The sequence below is a fragment of the Tachysurus fulvidraco genome, chromosome 6 (genome assembly GCF_022655615.1).
Source record: "Tachysurus fulvidraco isolate hzauxx_2018 chromosome 6, HZAU_PFXX_2.0, whole genome shotgun sequence".
In the NCBI taxonomy this organism is placed as follows: domain Eukaryota; kingdom Metazoa; phylum Chordata; class Actinopteri; order Siluriformes; family Bagridae; genus Tachysurus; species Tachysurus fulvidraco.
Window position 1 is genome coordinate 23,771,473 of NC_062523.1, and position 24,603 is coordinate 23,796,075.

Consider the following 24,603-nt stretch of genomic DNA (forward strand, 5'->3'; position numbering starts at 1 on the left):
ACATAAGGGCTAGAGTTCCTAGGAGCACTCTGCCCAGGGCAGCTTTCCCTACTTCCTTCTCTGCCGTTTTGAGGGTGAGTGGAGTCTGCCCTCGCTCCCGTTCCTTTCACAGATCTATACTCAGCAGCTGCCAGCATGATGTTTCAGGGTGCCAGGTAGATAATCGTGAGACACAGAGAGTTCTTGGTGTCATGGCGTTTTCCACCAAAAGAACCGAGGGCTGGTTCAGAGCTAGTGCTGGTGCTGGTTCAAAGTTGGTTCCACTGGCAAACCTTATAAGAACAGGTTTGCCTTTCCATCAGCTAGAGAACCATCACAGAGCCGAGTCTGACGTCACTGTATACGTGTCACATTTCCCAGCAAGGTTAGCACTTTACTTTTAATGCTCATGGCTTTGCAAACCTACATTGGCATCCAAATGCGGCGAATCCATCGTGTACGTGCAGCTCCATGTATTTTGTATAAACGGAGGTTGTAATCAAGAAAGTACATAACATTATTTTATCATTAACACAGAAAAAAATTAGCTTTAGAATTTTACGGTAAAGTAAAAGTGTATTAAACATTAGTATACATTACTAGGTACATTATAAAATGCGCTAACAGTAGCCCCACCCCCAGTCCCTGACACAAGCAGTTCTTAAGTCTAGACCAGCAACGTTTTGGTGCTAATTAAGAACCACTTTTCCTGGTTTAGAGTCGATGCTTTGGTTGTCAAAAAAGATAGAACTGGTTCTAAATTAGGCTCTGGCTCCGAACCAGCACACAAATTGCTTCGGCAGAAAAGGGGCATTTGAGCCCATGGTGTCAACCTCTGAGAAGTTTTTTCCCATGAAGATGGCTTTGCTCTTACAGTAGCTTTGGCTTCCTTCAAAAGAGTGGGAGATCTGCAGGAACTGTTAATTGCCAGCACATGTAACCTGGTTCCCAGCATCACTTGCCACAGCCCAGATGTCTATTTGCACTTCCTTCAGACAACTAGTAGCTAAAGTAATGTGACATAAATGCCCTTATATGGACTTGCTGGGGAGTATTCCCTTCGTCCTTTCTGAGCTGTTAAATTGGTGTGTGCACACAGAGCTTCAGACACAACTTCCTCAAAGACGCCTTGACGCAGCATCTCCTTCCATTCTCAGGGAACTGGGTTACATACGTAACCGGGTATAGTTTTCCTTGCCACCATCACCTCAGGCTTGCTTATTAGGGATAAATGTTAGAGATAAATTTAGAGATAAATAGCCATTTAATTTTAAACTTTACAATTCTTTTTCTGTTTCTATTATTCTATATAGCTGCTTTGAGAAAATGTCATTTGTGCTACAAAAATGACGACACGGGCATTCAGGATATTAAGTTTAGTATAATATATACAAAATAGATGCTTTCAGTGTATTAAGTTGTGATTGTGTTAGAGGAAAGTGCATCAGATGTTAGATGAATTTTATCAAATACTAGATAAAGCTAATGAATAGCCCTGAAAATCTTAAAGATTAAGTGTGAAATGACCAAATGGTAGATGAAGGCAATGTATGACTATGAATATAACATTGCACTGCATTATGCAAATAATAATAATATTAATGGAAATCAAAATTTTAAACTCTATCTAGTCTATATGGTCTCTTTCTACCAATGTAAAGACCAATTAAAAATCATGTTTAGATAATCTTTTTGGCTCTATCTGTCTCCACGGTTCCAAACACATTGTAAATCTTTTCCCACTTCCTGGATTCGGTTTCTGACTAGGTTATGTTGGTCGGATATAAAAATCTGTGTAAGTTGTCGAAAAGTTTTAAAAGCATTGGTAGACACAGAAAACTAAAGGAGGATTTAGTTGCTCTTTAGACTCTGAGGGGTGTGGCTAAACTTTTCAAGAAATAGAAAGTGGTTTAACTAATTTAACATTCTCACCTTTCCTTCTCACATAACTGTGAAACTGTTATCTAATGCATTCTCACACTCAGAATAAAGAATGCTGCACAACATTCAAGTACAAGAAGCATAATCTACTTTTAATCATTATCTATACTTCATTTAGAATTAGATTTTACAAGAGAAAAAGTATGGTCTGATGTAAAATAGAATCTATCCAAAGCCTGTGTAAAACATCAAAACATGAAGCTTTTCAGACTCTGAGGTATGTGAATAATCTGTTTTGTTGTTTTTTTTCCAACCTTCTTTTGCGTCTACTTTACAAAAGATGCAACCGGATCACTTCCTCTCATTCAAATTAGGTCACACATGTATATATTCAGGGGGGCACGGTGGCTTAGGGGTTAGCATGTTTGCCTCACACCTCCATTGTTCGGGGTTTGATTCCCACCTCCCCCTTCTGTGTGTGGAGTTTGCATGTTCTCCCTGTGCCTCGGGGTTTCCTCCGGGTACTCCGGTTTCCTCCCCCGGTCCAAAGACATGCATGGTAGGTTGATTGGCATCTCTGGAAAATTGTCTGTAGTGTGTGAGTGAATGAGTGTGTGTGTGTGCCCTGCGATTTTATAGCATTCCGTCCAGGGTGGATCCTGCCTTGATGCCACAGGCTCCCCGTGACCCGAGGTAGTTCGGATAAGCGGTGGAAAATGAATGAATGAATGAATGAATTAATGAATGAATGAATGAATGAATGAATGAATGAATGAACGAATGAACGAATGAATGAATATATTCATCTCATTTTAAAAAAAAAAATACAATTAGTTTGTTGGTACAGGGATTTGGCAGTTTTGAGAAAAAGCCCCCTAGATTTTTTTTCACACTTCAACTCACAAACAAAAATAGCAAATGGTTTTGCCTCCAAAACATGAGGCTGCTTTATTATCAATTATGGACATTAGATACAGTATCAATGATGGACATTAGATACAACTCAAGATTTAAAGTGCATTTCAACATCCAGAATTTTGTCTTACAAAATGTCTTCACCATTAAATGTTTTAATGGATACATATCTGCTCTGTATGCGGAAATTCATTGAAATGTCAGTTGAAGGTCATGAAAGAGCCCCTGGGTGTCAGACGTCTGAGGGAAAACAGAGGAAGCACTTGATTACACAGTAACTCCCTGTAGGGTGTTGCTATACCATACAAACCAAATGCCTTCTAAACCATGTACTAAAGATATAAAAAATGAAAATAATTTACAAAGTTTCTTTGTGTTAATATAGAAAAAACTTACACATTATATGTATTCAATGCATTATTTTTACATTTCATAAATCATCTGAAATAATAAAACATACATGCAGAAAAAATGAATATATAGAATTTACACAAAAGGGCAATTTTTGAGTGTTCATTCATACAAAATAAAAGTTAGACAATATATTGGCATAAAGAGACATTCAATACATAATGTATTAAAGTTGTGCATGTTTTAGGGTTAAGTGCATTAAAAGTTTGATCAATTTTATTAAATGCTAGATAAAGACAAAGTATAGCCCTGAAAATAACTTCATCACACAAGTACAGAATTTAATGAAACAGAAATCAGTTCAAAAAGACTTATTTGAAACATACAGCACATACATGGTGCTGTGTTTAGATTAATAAAGCCAGAACGTGGAGCTGACTCTTTCACTACTCCTACTCTCCAATCACATTTACCTTTTACATCTACAAAGACAAACAAAGATATAAAAAAATGAAAATAATTTACAAATAGCAGTTTCCTTGTGTTAGTATAGAAAAACTTATACAATATTACTAAAAACTTACACCAATCATCTGAAATATTTATGATTAGACATAAATGTAGAAAAATAAAAATTGTATTTGTGCATTTTCTTTCTTTGCTTAATTCTACATGAAACTGATCAGAAAGATGTTTAAAATCACCAGTTTTTTCTACTATGGCCATATGGATTACACTGCATCATGGAAATGTGAATATTACTGGAAAAATTCAATTAAAAACTGGAAATGGTTTCTATAATTCTATATATTTTAATCAACATAAAGACCAATTAAATGTCATGTTTAGATAATCTTTAGGGGTTTATCTGTCTCCACAGTTCCAAACACAGGGTAAATCTTCTCACAATTCCTGAATTCTGTGTTAAATGTGTAAATATTTTTCCTTCTCATCGCATCATAGAATGAAACCTGACCTTTTTCCACATCTAGATGCACACCTAACTTAGCAGGTGGTGCCTGATTGAGTTTGGTGATTGGTTCAGTCAGAGCTATAAGAGAACCTAACTGCAGACGCAGAGTCCAATACCCTGTTGCTGTGTTTAGATTAATAAATCCAGAATGTGGAGCTGACTCTTTCACTACTCCTACACTCCAATCACATTTACCTTTTACATCTACTTCCCAGTAATGCCTGTCTGTGCTGTAGCCCTCTTTAGCTTGGACACACATCCAACCATTATACTGTTGTGCACTTTTTCTGTGATATTCATAGATGCTCTGGCTGGAATGAAACTCTTTGTGGGTCTTTGTTCTTACAGAGCGCCCATCCTCAGACAGCTTGAGAGTGGGATCTGCAGTGTTTGGATCCAGAATCACTTTGGCTTTAAAAGAAAGAAATGATGTGTTGGATACATGATGATGCAACATTGTTAGACTAGAATTATTTTGAGTCTAAATTCAACATCATGCAGATATTCATGTGTTCTTTAGGGTTGAAGGTCTAAATGCAATACCTGATGGTCTTGTGAGGTTTTCCCACACTAAAACAAGAAACATATCCACCATGAGCATTAATACAATAATTAAATCAGCTGTATTAAACATCTATTACATAAGTCTTAAGCTAAATTATAAGACTAGAACTGACCTTTCTTGGGAATCCGCAAACCACCTGAAAAGTAATAATGAAAAATGTCATTACACAAATATACCCAAAAATAACAAAAATAATAATCACTCAAAAGCCTAAATGAAGGCAATCAAAGGTTTGTGGTTTATCCACATAGACTTTTAAACTCACCTGCATTTACAGACTTCTGTTCACTTCTAACACACTGTTAAATAAGTGGCAACAGAAATATATGAAGAGAATACACGACAACATAAATAGACACTGTAGTAATACACATGACCATATCACCATATCTAAAAAAAAAAATAAAGGTGGATTTCAGCCCAAATTCATCTCTTTGTATCTTAAATTAAATTGCTTTCTGAACCTTTCTATAAAAACATGAATAAATGTAGAATGGAAACTATTATTATTTCACTAAATAAGCAGGCTATAACACAAACAGAATATAGAGACAGATCAAAGAGCATCAGCTTAAATGAAACAATCATTTTCCTGTTATTACTGGAGAACTGATAACATTTAGAAATGCGAAATAACCTAAAATAAAGTAATGGTTTATCTCCCCAAACTTACCTTAAATATGAAATTAGACAAAAGCATCTGGACAAACTTCACCTTGAAAAAAATAAGATTATAGTGAAACTGAAAATTAGGATAAATTATGTATGTTTGTATTGTGTGTTTTTGAATTGTTGTTTTAAACTAATTATTATTCTATTGTTATTGTTTATTACCATGCTTAGGGACATTCTGGGTCTATGAAATGACTCTGATTTGCAGGTTCTTTTATTTTCCCTCTTTTTGTGTGGATTTCTTAAACTGACAAGACTGTGGAAAGCCCCAGTGCTGCGTTCTCCTGTAGGAATAAGAAAAATACTCAGAGGCAAAAAAATCTCAAGTTCTTAGCAGGTTATCAGAAGAGGCATAAAACTGACATTTAGCATTATTGAAGGCAAATTCAGTAAGGAACAAGGGCAGTCTAAAAGCACTACTGATAGCTGCTCATACTGTAAAATGTACTTGGCTTGTGCAATGTTCCTCTGTATGCAAGAATTTCTCAGTATGTTTCAGCAAACACCCCAAGACAAACTAGAAAATAAGAACTTATACCATCTCCCAGGGTTGACAGGATTAACATAACGTGAACAATGTTAACACAAAGTGTGCATAAAGTATATGCATATGTATACACTCAGTTCTGCACAGTTTCTTCTTTTTTTATATCACACAGCTTACATTTTGAGCTTCGAAAGCAGTTGCTTAACTATATGAAGATTCACAACTTTCCTTTACTTGAACTTCTGCAGTAAAACAGTTTCTCTTTAAATCTTATATTATCTAATGCAGTCTCTCACTCAGAAAAAAAGAAAGCTGCAGAACATTCAAAGTGTGTTTGCAAGTTTAATGCTTCCCATGTGCACAAGTACAAACAGCATAATCTATTTTTTCTATTTTTACAAATCTTATGTCAAACTTTGATTTTACAAGAGAAATAATCAATAGAAATTTGTTTCTCTTTTACCTGTTTCTGACGAGATCATGTTTGTCTGATGTAAAAATATCAGAATTTATCCGAAAGTAAAGCTTGTTTAAGCTGTTGATAGTTCCATAAGCGTTGGTAAGCAGAGGAAACTGAAGGCAGATCAGAACACAGACTTGTTTTTCACTGCACAGGTGTGGTTTTCTCAGTGCACAGGCATGGTTACACAGCGGTTTTTTCTGGTCTTCTTCTTCCTCCTTGTTTTGGGAAGCCTCCAACTATTATGAAACAGCTCTTTCAAATACTCTGCACATTTAATGGGATAGAATATATTGCTATTTGTAGTGCTTGAAAATGCTACCTACTGTATATCTTAATTCTTAGAATGTTTTAACAAGACAAGCCTTTCAGAAAACACAACACATCAAACCTTGAGCCAGTAGGAGAAGACACATCATGTTCCACTTCTGTCAGCCTACTGAGACTATAATGGACAAATATACCCACAGAAACTGGACAGCAAAAGACTGGAAAATGACCATGGGATTTATTATTTACACAGGATGACCACAGGATTCTCACACTCAGAATGAAGAAACAAACAGCATAATCTACATTTAATCATTATCTATAGCGCTTACACTAGAGTATGATTTTACTGGAGAATTAGAAAATAGCATTTTGTTTCTTTGTTCTTTTTTTACCTGTTACTGAAAATGACATGGTCTGATGTAAAATATCAGAATTTATCCAAAAGTAAAGCCTGTGTAACTTATTGAAAAGTTCCATAAGTGTTGACAGACAGAGAAAACTAAAGGAGGATCAAAACATGAAGCTAATCTTTTTTATTTCCAACCTTCTTTTGTTTTTGCTTTTGGCAAACCTTCATCGTTTACAAATAATGCAACCTGGTCTACCAAATACGTTGATATATATACACATATATAAAAGTAAAGTAAATGTAGAGTATAGTGAACCTCATTTCATTTAAATTAGTCAACACATTTACAGCATTTGGCTGACACACTTATCCAGAGCAACTTATATTTATCTCATTTAAAAAAAAACATACAATTGAGTTTGTTGGTCCAGGGATTTGGCATTTTTGAGAAAAAGTCCTGTAGATATTTTTTCACACTTCAACTCAACCAAAATAGCAGCATGGTTTTGCCTCCAAAACATGAGGCTTCTTTAACAAGAACACATTTTAAAGTGAGATGATTAATCACTAACAGCCTCTGCTAATGTTGGTCATACTGATATTATGGCTTGTGAATATTAGTAGGATTATAAGCAGAATATGATATTGGCAGCTTTTAGATACTGGATTAGATACTGGTGAAATTGACTAAAGAACAATTATGGACATTAGATACAACTCATAAAGATTTAAATTGTATTTCAACATCCAGAATTTTGTCTTACAAAATGTCTTCACCATGAAATGTTTTAATGGACGCATATTGTTATCTGATCTGTATGTGGAAATTCATTGTAATGTAATGTTAGATGAAGGCAATGAAAGAGCCCCTGGGTGTCAGATATCAGAGGGAAATCAGAGGAAGCGTGGCAACTTGCTTATAACTTCCTGTAGGGTGTTGCTATACCATACAAACCAAATGATTTCTAAAACATGTACAGAAGAGTTTCACTTTGCACTTGCCAAGCACAAGTTTTTTTCAAATCCTGTAAGTGCTCTGCAAATAAATGAAATGCTTTTAATAATAATATTAAAAAGCAATGGATTTTTTATGACTTTTCATGAAAGATAATTGCATATACGCTTTAAAATATCTGCAGCATTTTTTATTTTTCTAGAGACTTCTTTCATCACTCAAACAAACAAAAAAAAAAAACACACACAAAAAAAACCCTCTAAGCACTTTCACGTCAACTTCAATGTTTAACCATTTTACACAAGATTTCACAGTATATCATATTTATATAGTCAGAATGAAACTATTAGTAATAATTTTGTTTTTCTTTGCCAAAAGGATTCCAATATTTAACTTGTACAAGATACTAATTTCTATCATACTGTACATTAGAAACATTCCTATAAGATTCATATAAAAAATTGTATTCTAGGACAAGAGATAATATTCAATTACTTTTAGATTAATAGACAAAAATTTAAACAGTTCCATATAGAATTGAATAGTAAACCAACGGATACTATAAATAATCCTGTTTACGTTATCCAACAGATTATTTATGTCTTGGCCTATAAGCCAATTCTTATAGGAATCTTGTAGAAATAAGTCCAAAATCATTAGAAATTTTAATTAGAAATATTAATGGCTGAATGTGCCAATCAGGTGTCCAGATACTTTTAAACATACTACTCTATGATGCATAATTTGCCTGTTAATCAGTGGTGTAGTGGGGGCCATACGCACGTATACGCATTGTGCTTACTTTTCCCCAGGGCTGTTTGCGTATAACGACTTCTAAGGCTTAATATTAGCGTATACCCTCGGTATACCCACTTGTTTTGCTGCTTAAAATGTCCATAATTTACCATCTTTTCTTCCCCTTTAACTTCATCACATTTATTTGTTCATTTTTATTTGAATTCCTCCCCCAACAGCTGACGTGTACCAACTTCACCAAGCGTTTACAGGGAGGAGAGTTTACTTCATCAACAGAAGCTGGTGTGAAGCAGACTTAAGTAAAGTTGGCCGCATATTCACAGATTTGAGTTTCCCGAGTCAATAACTCCTGAGCTAAACACTCTTATTACACAAATAACACCTCTTTTCTATCATAGTAATCAGTGTTGTAATGTAACAAAGTACAAATACTTCATTACCGTACTTAAGTAGAAATTTCACGTATGTGTACTTTACTTCGCTATTTAAATTTATGTCAACTTTCACTTTTACTCCACTACATTTCCTAGACAAAATGTATACTTTTACTCCGCTATATTTCCACTAAGCATCTTCGTTACTCGTTACTACAAAATAAAATCAGAAGAAATGTGTGCGACTGCAATAAGGGAGGTTTGGCGAATCACTGCTCCTAGATTGTATTACGCTCCGCACGCTCTATTTCAGCGTAATGTTGCCAAAGGAGGCGAAAGCACAACTGAAACCGCCATGGAAGCAGCTACTGGAGGACCTCCCGTTATCGTAGACCTGGGGTGGCCAACCACATTTTTTACTTTGGTACCGCAAAGAGCCGCATCATACACATGGGCACACATGAACATCACCTTTTTTCCCTGCCATTTTGAGAGCAAACTTGACACAAAAAGACACAAATACAAACTTCGATATGGATGTAAGAGCCGCATGAAACCGGGCAAAGAGCCGCATGCGGCTCAGGAGCCGCGGGTTGGCCTCCCCTGTCGTAGACGACCACCCCAACAATAGTGGTGAACAGGCGCAAGAAGATAAGGTTATACACCCGTGGCCGTATTTGCAAGAAATGTCTCTGTACATTGGAATGAAAGATTCTTCCTACCGGATGAAGTGTCTCTTATGCCTACCGAAAATCACTGAAATTTTACTTTTTCCTTTTACTTCAAATACTTAAGTACATTAAATATCAGAAATTTACTTTTGATCCTTATGTACAGTATATATCAGATACTTTAAGACTTTTACTTGAGTAATATTCTAAAAGGCAACTTTCACTTCTACCAAAGTCTTTTTCTAGTACGATACTTGTACTTTTACTCAAGTATTGCTTTCTAGTACTTTATACAACACTAGTAATGTAGAGATCAGCTACAACCCAATTTTCTTCAATGTCTTTCCTCAAAGCTTTCCTCCGCGGTGGACAAAATACACAAGTCTCTATGTGCAGACGGCTGAGAGACAGATTCCAAGGGACCGTCTGCAAAGTGCAAACCCCGAAAAGCAAATACTAAAAATACTAAATAACTTCATTTTAATACAATGTACAATCTTATCATGCCTTGATTTTTAATGATTTAATTAGGACAGAAAGGTGGAGGCTGAAGTATGAGAAGGAGCACTGTCCTGCTGAAGAATTTGCCCTCTCCTGTGGTATGTAATGGGCAGCAAGAATGTCTTGATACCTCAGGCTGTTAATGTTGCCATCCACTCTGCAGATCCACCGAACTTGACTGTTTTCTGTGTGAATCTTGGGTCCATGTGGGTTCCAATAGGTCTTCTGCAGTATTTGCGATGATTGGGATGCAGTTCAATGGATGATTCATCAGAAAAATCAACCTTATGCCACTTTTCCACAGTCCATGAAAAAATGTTTGGAACATACTGTAACTGAACAAACAATGCATAACTGAATGATAAATAGTTTTTATATAAGTGTATGAGTGCATTATGGTAGAGCATTACGTTAGCATCGCAAAGGTTGTGGGTTCGATTCCTAGGGAACACAGATACTGATAAAATGTATGTAATTCAAATGTACTGTGAGTTTCTTTGGATAAAGGTGTCTGCTAAAGGCATGAACGTTAATGTCATGTAAATGAAAACATTGACTTCTGTGTGTTGTTTTTGCTTTTCTTGTTTGGCAGCATGGCAGGGAATAATGGTTTAAGAGGTGGGCAGGGGGAGGGGCCACTTTATTTTTTGAGGACTACACCACTGATAACTTAATCATTACTTCTTAGAAGAACATACTCATCTGAAATGAAAAAGTAAGTGTGCTTACCCCATTTAGCAAGAGTGTTTATTAAAATTTAGCCTTAATAATCCACAGTATGTATAGGCCTATGACAATGTGTAGTAAATTACCTATAAAATCATTTAGTTTAAAGTTAGACTTGAGTGAAATGAAACTAGATCAAAGCACCAAGCAAGCTTTGCTAGCTAGTTGCTAATTTTATTAAATTTTACATGGTAAAAAATTACACTATTACACCATTTAACGCTACGTTTTTAACTTTTTAATTGAAATGATTATACTAAAATGAAAACGGATGAACATTTAGATGTACTGTATGCTGCAAGGTGGCTGTGGATGGACCCCATGAGGATGAAATCGACCACAGAGATCTTGTAAAAAGGTTCTACAGTGTTAATAAAAAGAGATGAGTTAAATGTTCATCAACAGGCTGTGATATTTGTAAATAGATAAATTGTGATACTTTTGACATTTCAAATATACTTTGGTATCGATGATGTTTACATAAACACGTCTTTTCATGAATAAATAGGATAAGAAAGAAATCACAAACAGTTTCTTTGTATTTATTTAACATTTATTGTCAATATTGGGCTTGCAGATCATGTGGGTACTAGGGTACTCTTTGACATATTCATGTTTGCTTTGCATCCAGAAGGTCCTGGGTTCAATCCTTAGCAGAACGTTTGTTTGAGGAGCAAAATAAAAGCAATTGTTAAGGACCTTCACCCTTCTACCAGCTATAAGCAACACTGGTGAAACTGGCTCCAGTGTTTACAAATACAAAAAAATGCAAAACATTAGACCTAACAGAACATTACTCAAGGGGTCAGTTTCTATAGAAATTATTGCTTATGCTTTGAACACAGAATGTCCTGGTTTCAATCCCCAGTCAAACCATTTGTTTGAAAAGAACAAGAAAGAATTGTTGAGTGTTTGTCTTCATCAATGGTGGAAAGTAAAGCTAGGTAACAAATTAACCACATGACTATCAGAATATCTCAGAGTGCTGGAGTTTATAGCTTTGTGTTTGGTTCTGTAGTGTAGTGGACATCACATGTGGAAGGTTCTTACTTTTATAAATGGTGTGAAATTTAGGCAAAAATGGAAGTTGGTAAAAAAAGTTTCAATTAAGCAGTAACGTCTAACAGTACCTGAAAAAATAATTACCATTCATGTCTGGTTCTGTAGTGCAGTGGTTATTATGTTTGCTTTACACTCAGCAGGTCCTGGGTTCAATCCCCAGCAGAAACATTTGTTTGAGGAGCAAAATAAAAGCAATTGTTAAGAACCTTCACCCTTCTCCAATCCAGTGTTTACAAATACAAAAAAATGTGAAACATTAGACCTAACAGAACATTACTTAAGCACTTCGAATTCTGTGCCACTTTTATACAAGACGATTTCACAGTATAGCATATTAATATAGACAGAATAAAAATGAATCTTTTAGAGGTAGGAACTTTATTTCTTGTTTTTCTTTGCCAGAAGATCATAAAGGATTCCAATATTTAAGTTGTACAGGATTCTAATTAAAATGTATATGTTGGAAACATTCCCATAAGATTCACACAAGAAATTGTATTTTAGGACAAGAAATAATATTCAATAACTTTTAGTTAAAAAGCCAAAAATTTAAACAGTTGAATAGTTCTGTTTAAGTGATCACAGACTTTTTATGTCTTGGCCTATATGCCAATTCTTATAGGAATCTTATAGAAATACAACCAAAATCATTAAAAATTCTAATATAAATCTTAATGACTGAATGTGACAGTTGTGCCAATCAGGTGTCCGCATACTTTTAGCCATATGATGCATCATTTGCCTGGAAATGTATCTATTGTGTGTCTATAATATTATTTGATGTTCAGTTTAAAGTGCAGTTTCTTTCTTAGTGTACTTAATGCTACATAAATCTCATCTTAAAGAAGTTTAAAATCATCAGTTGCTATAAACATAGCATTACGCTGAATCATGAAAATGATTGAGTGAATATTAAAGATATTAATATATAAAGATTCAATTAAAAACTGGAAATTTAAACTCTATGACTATTGTTTCTATTATTCTATATCTTTTGATCAACATAAAGGCCAAATAAATGTCATGTTTAGATAATCTTTATGGGTTTGTCTGTCTCCACGGTTCCAAACACAGGGTAAATTTTCTCACAATTCCTGAATTCTGTGTAAAATGTGTAAATCTTTTTCCTTGTCATCACATCATAGAATGAAACCTGACCTTCCTCCACATCTAGATGCACACCTAACTTAGCAGGTTTCAATATTTAAGTTGTAAAGGATTCTAATTAAAAATTTATATGTTGGAAACATTCCTATAAGATTCATATAATAAATTATATTGTAGGAGAAGACATAATATTCAATAATATTAATATAATTTAGATGAATTGATAATTTAAACAGTTCCATATAGAACTGAATAGTAAACCAACAGATTCCATAAGTGATCCTGTGTACTGTAAGTGATCCTACAGATTATTTATGTCTTGGCCTATACGCCAATTCTTATAGGAATCTTATAGAAATAAGTCCAAAATCATTAGAAATTCTAATTAGAAATCTTAATGGCTGAATGTGACAGTTGTGCCAATCAGGTGTCCAGATATTTTTACACATATGATGCATCATTTGCCTGGAAATGTATCTATTGTGTATCTTTAATTAGGTTTAATGTACACTGATGGACCATAATTAGTTTTTGAGTAAAGTTTCTGGAGTTTATTAATAAAAGGTCTGCATTCAATATATAATGTATTAAAGTTTATGTTATGTTATGTAATGTTTTAGGGTTAAGTGCATTAAAGGTTTGATGAATTTCATCAAATGCTAGATAAAGCCAAAGTATAGCCCTGAAAACAACTCAAGGCTTTTTGAACTTGAACTTTTTCTACTTCCATTAAATTCTATACTTGTGTGATAAAGTTTAATTTGAAACAAAGTACATACAAAACCTTTTCACCACTAATCATCTGAAATATTTATGATTAGACATAAAAGTAGAAAAGTAAAAATTTGAAGCATTTGTGCAGTTTCTTTCTTAGTGTGCTTAATGCTACATAAAACTCATATTGCTACATGAAACTCCAATATTACAGTAGAAATTAAATTAAAAACAGGAAATTTAAACTTTATGCTTATTATCACTATGATATCATTTAATCAACATAAAGACCAATTAAAAGTCATGTTTAGATAATCCTTAGGGGTTTATCTGTCTCCACGGTTCCAAACACAGGGTAAATCTTCTCACAATTCCTGAATTCTGTGTTAAATGTGTAAATCTTTTTCCTTGTCATTACATCATAGAATGAAAACTGACCTTCCTCCACATCTAGATGCACACCTAACTTAGCAGGTGGTGCCTGATCCAGTTTGGTGATTGGTTCAGTCAGAGCTATGAGAGAACCTAACTGCAGACGCAGAGTCCAATACCCTGCTGCTGTGTTTAGATTTATAAAGCCAGAACGTGGAGCTGACTCTTTCACTACTCCTACTCTCCAATCACATTTACCTTTTACATCTACTTCCCAGTAATGCCTGCCTGTGCTGTAGCCCTCTTTAGCTTGGACACACATCCAACCATTATACTGTTGTGCACTTTTTCTGTGATATTCATAGATGCTCTGGCTGGAATGAAACTCTTTGTGGGTCTTTGTTCTTACAGAGCGTCCATCCTCAGACAGCTTGAGAGTGGGATTTGCAGTGTTTGGATCCAGAATGACTTTAGCTGTAAAAAGAAAGAAATGATGTGTTGGATACATGATGATGCAACATTGTTAGACTCAATCATTTTGAGTCGAAATCCAACATCATGCAAATATTCAAGTGTTCTTTAGGGTTGAAGGTCTAAATGCAATACCTGATGGTCTTGTGAGGTTTTTCCACACTAAAACAAGAAACATATTCACCATGAGCATTAATACAATAATTAAATCAGCTGTAAACATCTGTTACATAAGTCTTAAGCTAAATTATAAGACTAGAACTGACCTTTCTTGGGAATCTGCAAACCACCTGATAAATCATAATGTACCCAAAAAATAACAAAAATATTTATCAATCAAAATCCTAAATGAAGGCACTCATAGGTTTGTGGTTTATCCACAGAGACTTTTAAACTCACCTGCATTTACAGACTTCTGTTCACATCTAGCACACTGTTAAAGGAGTGGCAACAGAGATGATGAAGAGAATACACACGACCACATAAATACACACTGTAGTAAGATACATGATCATATCAACTACTTCATAAGATCATCCTCATCACACATGACTGCATTTACCTTTTTTTTGTTTTGGTGTTTCTGTGGTAGGTTTTGTTTGTTGTTGTCTGTGATGGCCATCTGCATGCTCTTCCCCAGTTTGTTTGAATCCTCTAGCACAAGAGTTTTCTTCTTTTTGGGAAATTTTTGGATCTAGATAAAGAAAAATATCAGCTACACATTTACCCTGTGGTATAAACAAATAGTGACACATTTACAAGTCATTATGGAATCATTTTCACTTGCTTTCAGGCCATGTCCACACTAATACGTTTTCATTTTAAGTCAACGAAAACGTAGCTGTTGGAAGACGCTCTCCAAAGCGGATAAATTTGAAAACGCCGTCTTTGCGTCTTAAGTGTGGACTGTGAAGACGAAGGCTTTTGAATACAATGACGCATTATTAGTCATGTGATGCAGTCGAAAGCAAATAAACACCTAGCGGAAATGACGCAGGTCGAAGTTTTACTCATGCGCAGTAAGGAGATGTAAGCATTTTCATATATTTCAGTGTGGATTAGCAACTTTTAGAAAACGTTTGAAAATGATAATGTGGACGCGGAGCAGTTTTAGACGTAAACTCCATTTTCAAATATATCCTGATTAGTGTGGACATGACCTCAGTTTCATTTGAAAGATGGCTTAATTCTTTATAAAAGAATGTGTAATGTTCATTTTACTGTAACTTGTACTTAAATATTTCATGAATAAATGCTGTACAGTAATAAAACAAAATGTACAACTAATAATTTGTTCAGAAATAGAGGTTTGTTAGTTATTTTAAGGCTGTTAAATGACCTTTCAGTTTGTTAGTGTTGCTCACAATGTAGTGCTATGTGTCAACAAAGCATGAACTCTTGAACAAAAACTGCTGCCTTTTTGGAGTTTAATGGAGTAAGGAATTATTGTTTGTTAACACTTCAAGACAAAAATAAAGATAACACAAACAAAAAATTCCAGCCCTAGTGATGAATTTGCTTCCCATACTAAACTTACCTTAGATTTGAAACATGACAAAATCATCTGAACAAAAATTGCTTAGAAAAAAAAAAGATTATATTGAATCATCAGTTTTTGTACAAAATTAGGATAATTACTGTATATTTGTATTGTGTTTTTTTGGCTTGCTGTTTTAAACTAATTATTATTAGATTGTTATTGTTTATTACCCTGCTTAGGGACATTGTTGGTTTAAGAAATGGCTCTGATTTACAGGTTCTTTGATTTTCCCTCTCTTTGTGTGGATTTCCCAAACTGACAAGACTGTAGAAAGCCCCAGTGTTGTATTCTCCTGTAGGAATGAGAGAAAAACCAAAAAAATCAGGTCTTATCAGGTTATCAGAAGAGGCATAAAACTGACATTTAGCATTATTGAAGACAAATTCAGTAAGGAACAAGGAACAAGAGCAGTGTAAGAGCACTACTGATAGATACTGTAGCTGCTCATAAAAGGCTTGCGCAGTGTTCCTCTGTATGCAAGAATTTCTCAGTATGCTGAAGTAAACACAAACTAGAAAATAAGACCATCTATCCATCCATCCATCCATCCATCCATCCATCCATCTTCTACCGCTTATCCGGGGCCGGGTAGCGGGGGCAGCAGTCTAAGTAGGGAAGCCCAGACTTCCCTCTCCCCAGACACTTCCTCCAGCTCTTCCGGGGGAATACCGAGGCGTTCCCAGGCCAGCCGAGAGACATAGTCCCTCCAGCGTGTCCTAGGTCTTCCCGGGGCCTCCTCCCGGTTGGACATGCCCGGAACACCTCCCCAGGGAGGCGTCCAGGAGGCATCCGAAACAGATGCCCGAGCCACCTCAGCTGACTCCTCTCGATGTGGAGGAGCAGCGGCTCTACTCTGAGCTCCTCCCGAGTGACCGAGCTCCTCACCCTATCTCTAAGGGAGTGCCCAGCCACCCTGCGGAGGAAACTCATTTTGGCCGTCTGTATCCGGGATCTCATCCTTTCGGTCATGACCCAAAGCTCATGACCATAGGTGAGGGTAGGAACGTAGATCGACCGGTAAATAGAGAGCTTTGCCTTGTGGCTCAGCTCTTTCTTCACCACAACAGATCGTTATATCGACCGCATCACTGCAGAAGATACACCAATCCGCCTGTCGATCTTCCGCTCCATCCTTCCCTCACTCGTAAACGAGACCCCAAGATACTTAAACTCCTCCACTTGAGGCAGGAGCTCTCCACCAACCTGAAGGGGGCAAGCCACCCTTTTCCGAATGAGAACCATGGCCTCGGACTTGGAGGTGCTGATTCTCATCCCCGCCGCTTCACACTCGGCTGCAAACCGTCCCAGTGCACGCTGAAGGTCCTGGTTTGAGGAAGCCAACAGGACAACATCATCTGCAAAAAGCAGAGACGAAATCCTGAGGTCCCCAAACCGGACTCCCTCCGGCCACATACTGCGCCTAGAAATCCTGTCCATATAAGTAATGAACAGGACCGGTGACAAAGGGCAGCCCTGCCGGAGTCCAACATGCACCGGGAAAAAGACTTACTGCCGGCAATGCGAACCAAACTCCTGCTCCGGTCATATAGGGACCGGACAGCCCTTAACAGAGGGCCCCGGACCCCATACTCCCAGAGCACCCCCACAGGTCACCACGAGGGACACAGTCGAAAGCCTTCTCCAGATCCACAAAACACATTTGAACTGGTTGGGCAAACTCCCATGAACCCTCCAGCAACCTGGCTAGGGTATAGAGATGGTCCAGTGTTCCACGACTGGGACGAAACCCGCATTGTTCCTCCTGAATCCGAGGTTCGACTATCGGCCGAATTCTCCTCTCCAGTACCCTGCCATAGACTTTTCCGGGGAGGCTGAGGAGTGTGATCCCCCTATAGTTGGAACACACCCTCCGGTCCCCCTTCTTAAACAGAGGGACCACCACCCCAGTCTGCCAGTCCAGAGGCACTGTCCCCAACCTCCACGCGATGTTGCAGAGGCGTGTCAACCAAGACAGCCCCACAACATCCAGAGACTTGAGGTACTCAGGGCGGATCTCATCCACCCCCGGTGCCTTGCCACCAAGGAGCTTCTCAACTACCTCAGTGACCTCAGCTTGGGGAATCGATGAGTCCACAACTGAGCCCCCGCCCTCTGCTTCCTCAGTGGAAGACATGTAGGTGGGGTTGAGGAGAACCTCGAAGTATTCCTTCCACCTTCCGAGGATGTCCCCAGTCAAAGTCAGCAGATTCCCACTCCCACTGTAAACAGTGTGAGCAGGGCACTGCTTCCCCCTCCTGAGGCGCTGGACGGTTTGCCAGAATTTCTTCGAGGCCAACCGATAGTCCTTCTCCATGGCCTCACCGAACTCCTCCCAGACCCGAGTTTTTGCCTCCGTAACCACCCGGGCTGAAGCTCGCTTGGCCCTTCGGTACCTATCAGCTGCCTCTGGAGTCCTCTGAGCCAACCAGGCTCGATAGGACTCCTTCTTCAGCTTGACGGCATCCCTTACTTCCGGGGTCCACCACCGGGTTCGGGGATTGCCACCACGACAGGCACCGGAGACCTTACGGCCACAGCTCCGTGCGGCTGCATCGACAATGGAGGTGGAGAACATGGTCCGCTCGGACTCAATGTCTCCAACCTCCCTTGGGATCTGGTTGAAGCTCTGCCGGAGGTGGGAGTTGAAGATCTCTCTGACCGGAGACTCTGTCAAACGTTCCCAGCAGACCCTCACAGTACGTTTGGGTCTGCCAAGTCTGTCCAACTTCCTCCCCCGCCATCGGATCCAACTCACCACCAGGTGGTGATCAGTTGACAGCTCCGCCCCTCTCTTTACCCGAGTGTCCAAGACATACGGCCGGAGGTCAGATGAAATCACCACAAAGTCGATCATCGACTTCCGACCTAGGGTGTCCTGGTGCCATGTGTACTGATGGACACCCTTATGCTTGAACATGGTGTTCGTTATGGACAAACTGTGACTAGCACAGAAGTCCAATAACAGAACACCACTCGGGTTCAGGTTGGGGGGGCCGTTCCTCCCAATCACGCCCCTCCAGGTGTCACTGTCACTACCCACGTGAGCGTTGAAGTCCCCCAGTAGAACGACGGAGTCCCCGGTCGGAGCACTTTCCAGCACCCCTTCCAGACACGGCAAGAAAGTCGGGTACTCTACACTGCCATTTGGCCCATAAGCACAAATAACCGTGAGAGACCTATCCCCGACCCGAAGGCGCAGGGAAACGACCCTCTCGTTCACCGGGGTGAACTCTAACACATGGTTTCTGAGCTGGGGGTCTATGAGCAAGCCCACACCAGCCCGCCGCCTCTCACCTTGGGCAACTCCAGAGTAGTAGAGAGTATTAGAGAGTCCAGCCTCTCTCAAGGTGTTGGAGCCTGAAGGAGCCTGAGCTGGTGCGGGAGGTTGAGAAATACCGACTATATATAGTTGGGCTCACCTCCATCCTCCCCAGCGAGGTGACATTCCATGTCCCTAGTGCCAGATTCCGTGTCTGGGGATTGGGTCGCCGAGGCCCCCGCCTTCGACTGCCACCCAATCCACATTGCACCGGTCCCTAGAAAATAAGACAAACTAGAAAATAAGAACTTATAGCATCTCCCAGGACTTGCAGGATTAACATAACATAAACAATATTAACGTACAGTGTGCATAGAGTGTTTGCATATGTACACTCAGTTCTGCACAGTTTGTTGTGTTTTATATCACACTGTTGACATTTTCAGCATTGAAAGGAGAAAGTGGCATAACTATGTGAACATTCACACTCTTAATTTACCCTGAACTGCTGCAGTAAAACAGTTTCTCTTCAAATCTTATATTATCTAATGCATTCTCTCACTCAGTAAAAAGAAAGCTGTACAACATGTGTTTGCAATGTTACTGCTTCCCAAGTGCACAAGTACAAACAGCATAATGTATTTTTAATCCATATCCACAAATCTTCAATAGAAATTTGTTTCTTTTTTTACCTGTTTTTGAGAAGTTCATGTTTGCCTGATGTAAAAATATCAGAATTTTTCTGAAAGTAAAGCTTGTTTAAGCTGTTGATAAGTTCCATAAGTGTTGGTAGGCAGAGGAAACTGAAGGCAGATCAGAACACAGACTTTTCACTTTAAGTGTGGAGGTGTGGTTAAACAGTTTTTTTCTGGTCTTCTTTGTTCTTTTTTTGGCAACCCTCTGACTTTTTATGAATCAGTTCTTTAAAAATACACTGCAGTAGTGCACATTTAATGGGATAGAATATATTGTTATTTGTAGTATTTGAAAATGCTACCTATATGTCAATTCTTAGATGCAGCCCTTTGCATGAAAAGTTTAGAAATTATTTGGCATAGAATATAACATTGCATTAGAATGTGTGCTTTAACTCTCTACATTTGATTATATTGTCTTCTGGTAAAGTAGGTTCCTGTCTTTTGTATACTATCTGCTTAACTCACTTTGTTCTAGAGTAGTGTGATTTGAATCGTGTTATATTCTATAGCATTGTTGATTTTTACAGTGTTGGTTTTTGTTGTTCTCTCAGCTGATTAATCAGGAGTAATTTCAGTCTCCCTTAAGGTGTGAATTGGGGGCAGGGCTTACCTATTTAAATTGAAGGTGAACCAGCCTACTCTTCAGTGTGCTTTAACTCTATACATTTGATTATATTGTCTTCTGGTAAAGTAGGTTCCTGTCTTTTGTATACTATCTGCTTAACTCACTTTGTTCTAGAGTAGTGTGATTTGAATCGTGTTATATTCTATAGCATTGTTGATTTTTATAGTGTTGGTTTTTGTTGTTCTCTCAGCTGATTAATCAGGAGTAGTTTCAGTCTCCCTTAAGGTGTGAATTGGGGGCAGTGTTTACCTATTTAAATTGAAGGTTTGTTAGTAGCTCTCTCTCTCTCACATTAGTGTCTAGTACTAGACTACAAATATGTGCCTTAAACCCATCTCTGTACTCAAGGCCTATTCTCGCAGACGCTCTCATCCACAAAGCAGAGGTCACAATCCCAATAACCTCATCTACCCTCCTCTGTTGTGTAAGTCTCAAACAGTAGTAGTAGGTGGGCTCTGGAATTGTCAGTCTGCGGTAAAGAAAGCTGATTTTATCTCTGCTTTAACTTCCCATTACTCCTTTGATTTTCTTGCTCTAACAGAAACCTGGATATCTCCACAGAACACTGCTACACCAGCTGCTTTATCCTCTGCCTATGCTTTCTCTCACTCACCACGAGAAACAGGCAGGGGTGGGGGTACAGGTTTATTGTTGTCAAAGAAATGGTGCTTTAAACCTCTACTCTTCTCTAATTTAACCATCTCTTCTTTTGAATTTCATGCCATTTCAGTTACCTCTCCTATCAACCTTGTTATCATTGTTGTCTACCGCCCTCCTGGTCCCCTAGGAAACTTCCTGGAAGAAATGGACTCACTGCTTAGTGCTTTCCCTTCCGATAGCTCCCCCCTGACAGTGCTTGGTGACTTCAACCTCCCCTCTGACAAGCTACATTCTTCTTCCCTCCTGTCTCTTCTCGACTCTTTCTCCCTCACACTCAACAGCTACATCCCCACACACAAAAGAGGCAATGTCCTGGACCTGGTTTTCACCCGTCCTTCTCCAGCTACAGATGTGACTGCTACCCCACTCCATGTCTCTGATCATCACCTGGTATCCTTCACCATCACTCTACCTATCTTACCTAAAACTACCTCTCACCCCCTTGCTCTTACTCGCCGCAACCTTCACTCTGTCTCACCTTCATCTGTAGCTTCTGGCACTCTTTCTTCCCTTCCTGATGCTAAGTCTTTTTCCTCACTACCCTTAGACTCAGCCACAGATACTTTCCTCTCATCTCTTTCCTCAACTATGGACTCCCTCTGCCCTATGTTCACTAAACCCAAGAAAACTTCTTCTTCTGCTCCTTGGCTTTCAGATGTGCTGCGCAACAATCGAAGAGAGCTAAGATCATCAGAGAGAAAGTGGAAGAAATCACAACTTGATGCAGATCTTGATTTTTACAGAACACTTCTTGTCAAGTTCTCCTCAGATGTGACTTCTGCCAAGACTTCCTTCTACAAGGAAAAGCTTGAAGCTTCCTCACATGACCCTCTGAAATTCCACAACATCATCTCTTCTCTGCTCAACCCCCCGGCTCCACCTTCTTCATCCTCCCTGACTGCAGAAGACTTTGCTTCTTTCTACCAGGAGAAGATTGAGGAAATTTGCCGGACCTTCACTTCAGCCCCGACTGCACTTAAATCTCAGAGTATGGATTCCCCTACACCTTCGTTGTCACATTTTTCAACTGTGGCAGCAGAAGAGATTTTACAACTCATCCAGTCCTGCAATCCTACCACCTGCCCACTGGATCCACTCCCTACCACTATGCTCCAGACCATCTCACAAGACCTCTTGCCCTTCATTTCCACTATCGTCAATAGATCCATGGCATCTGGTCAGGTACCAACTACTTTCAAGAGAGCAAGGGTTATTCCCATCCTAAAGAAACCTGCTCTGGATCCATCAGACATCAGTAACTACAGACCGGTATCACTTCTCTCATTTCTTTCAAAAATTCTTGAACACATTGTCTATAATCAACTGTCTGTCTATCTCTCACAGAACAACCTCCAAGATCCCAAACAGTCTGGCTTTAAAGCAGCTCACTCTACAGAGACAGCCCTTTTGGATGTCTCTGAGAAGCTACATACTGCTAGATCAGCCAAACTATCATCCGTCCTTATCCTCCTTGACCTTTCAGCAGCGTTTGATACGGTCAACCACAAGACTATCTTATTCTCCCTCAAGAGTCTTGGGATTTGCGGATCAGCTTGGGAATGGTTTGCCTCCTACCTGGAAGGACGCTCATATCAAGTAACATGGAGGGGAGTGACATCTGCTCCACGCAGACTCTCCACTGGCGTCCCACAGGGCTCAGTACTTGGTCCTCTTCTTTTCTCCTTGTATACTCACTCTCTTGGTGAAGTTATTTCATCACATGGGTTCTCTTACCACTGCTATGCTGATGATACACAACTTATCTTCTCTTTCCCACCCTCAGATGCCACAGCTTCTGACCGGATCTCAGCATGGGAAACTTGGGAAGCACACTTTTTTTTTTTTTTTTTTCAAATCCTGTAAGTGCTCTGCAAATAAATTAAATGCTTTTAATAATAATATTAAAAAGCAATGGATTTTTCATGACTTTTCATGAAAGATAATTGCATATACGCGTTAACATATTTGCAGCATTTTTTATTTTTCTAAAGGGATTTCTTTCATCGCTCTACAATGTAAACCCAAAAACAAAAACACAAACACGTAAAAAAAACCCTTTAAGCACTTTCACTTCAATGTTTAACCATTTTACACAAGATTTCACAGTATATCATATGTATATAGTCAGAATAAAAATGAAACTATTAGTAATATGAACTTTATTTTCCAAAAGGATTCCAATATTTAACTTCTACAAGATACTAATTTCTATCATACTTTATATTAGAAACATCCCTATAAGATTCATATAAAAAATTGTATTCTAGGACAAGAGATAATATTCAATTACTTTTAGATTAATAGACAAAAATGTAAACAGTTCCATATATAATTGAATAGTAAACCAACGGATGCCATAAATAATCCTGTTTAAGTGATCCAACAGATTATTTATGTCTTGGCCTATACGACAATTCTTATAGGAATCTTGTAGAAATAAGTCCAAAATCATTAGAAATTTTAATTAGAAATATTAATGGCTGAATGTGCCAATCAGGTGTCCAGATACTTTTACACATACTGTATGATGCATAATTTGCCTGTTAATCAGTGGTGTAGTCGGGGCCATACACACGTATACGCATTGTGCTTACTTTTCCCCAGGGCTGTTTGCGTATAACGACTTCTAAGGCTTAATATTAGTGTATACCATCGGTATACCCACTTGTTTTACTGCTTAAATGTCCATAATTTACCCTCATCTTTTCTTCCCCTTTAACTGCATTGCATTTATTGGTTCATTTTTATTTGAATTCCTCCCCTGACAGCTGTCGTGTACCAACTTCACCAAGCGTTTACAGGGAGGAGAGTTTACTTCATCAACAGAAGCTGGTGTGAAGCAGACTTAAGTAAAGTTGGCCATATATTCACAGACTGGAGTTTTCCGAGTCAATAACTTCTGAGCTAAATGCTCTTATTACACAATTAACACCTCATTTCTATCATAGTAATGTAGAGATCAGTTACAACCCAATTTTCCTCAAAATCAGCTTTCCTCTGCGGTGGACAAAATACACAAGTCTCTATGTGCGGACGGCTGAGAGATAGATTCTAAGGGACCGTTTGCAAAGTGCAAAACCGAAAAGCGAATACTAAAAAAACTTCACTGTAATACCCTGTACTGTCACCAAATTCAGCTCACACATCACTGATAGTTATACTACAAAACTTACTTGGGAGAAATATCTTTTTGTATCATTATATATA

General features: G+C 38.3%; 2 protein-coding genes across 3 annotated transcripts; both read right to left on the reverse strand.

Moving 5' to 3' along the window:
• Positions 1 to 2,779: 2,779 nt before the first annotated feature.
• Positions 2,780 to 6,458, reverse strand: LOC113641025 (butyrophilin subfamily 3 member A1-like). Of its 2 annotated transcripts, XM_027143602.2 has the most exons (7): positions 6,287 to 6,458; positions 5,499 to 5,620; positions 5,338 to 5,379; positions 4,930 to 4,963; positions 4,777 to 4,800; positions 4,643 to 4,669; positions 2,780 to 4,510 (listed from the first exon to the last, which is right to left on the reverse strand). In XM_027143602.2, exons 1-7 carry the CDS (start codon positions 6,303 to 6,305, stop codon positions 3,972 to 3,974), a joined length of 807 nt encoding a protein of 268 aa, XP_026999403.2. In that variant the 5' UTR covers positions 6,306 to 6,458; the 3' UTR covers positions 2,780 to 3,971. The 2 variants fall into 2 exon arrangements, with proteins under 2 accessions (XP_026999403.2, XP_026999404.2); XM_027143603.2 differs by lacking the exon at positions 5,338 to 5,379 and having other exon boundaries at positions 6,287 to 6,457.
• Positions 6,459 to 12,376: 5,918 nt separating this feature from the next.
• Positions 12,377 to 19,629, reverse strand: LOC125141466 (butyrophilin subfamily 3 member A1-like). Its single transcript, XM_047815087.1, has 7 exons — positions 19,574 to 19,629; positions 16,325 to 16,446; positions 15,177 to 15,308; positions 15,014 to 15,047; positions 14,881 to 14,904; positions 14,750 to 14,776; positions 12,377 to 14,617 (listed from the first exon to the last, which is right to left on the reverse strand). Exons 1-7 carry the CDS (start codon positions 19,602 to 19,604, stop codon positions 14,079 to 14,081), a joined length of 909 nt encoding a protein of 302 aa, XP_047671043.1. The 5' UTR covers positions 19,605 to 19,629; the 3' UTR covers positions 12,377 to 14,078.
• Positions 19,630 to 24,603: the final 4,974 nt, after the last annotated feature.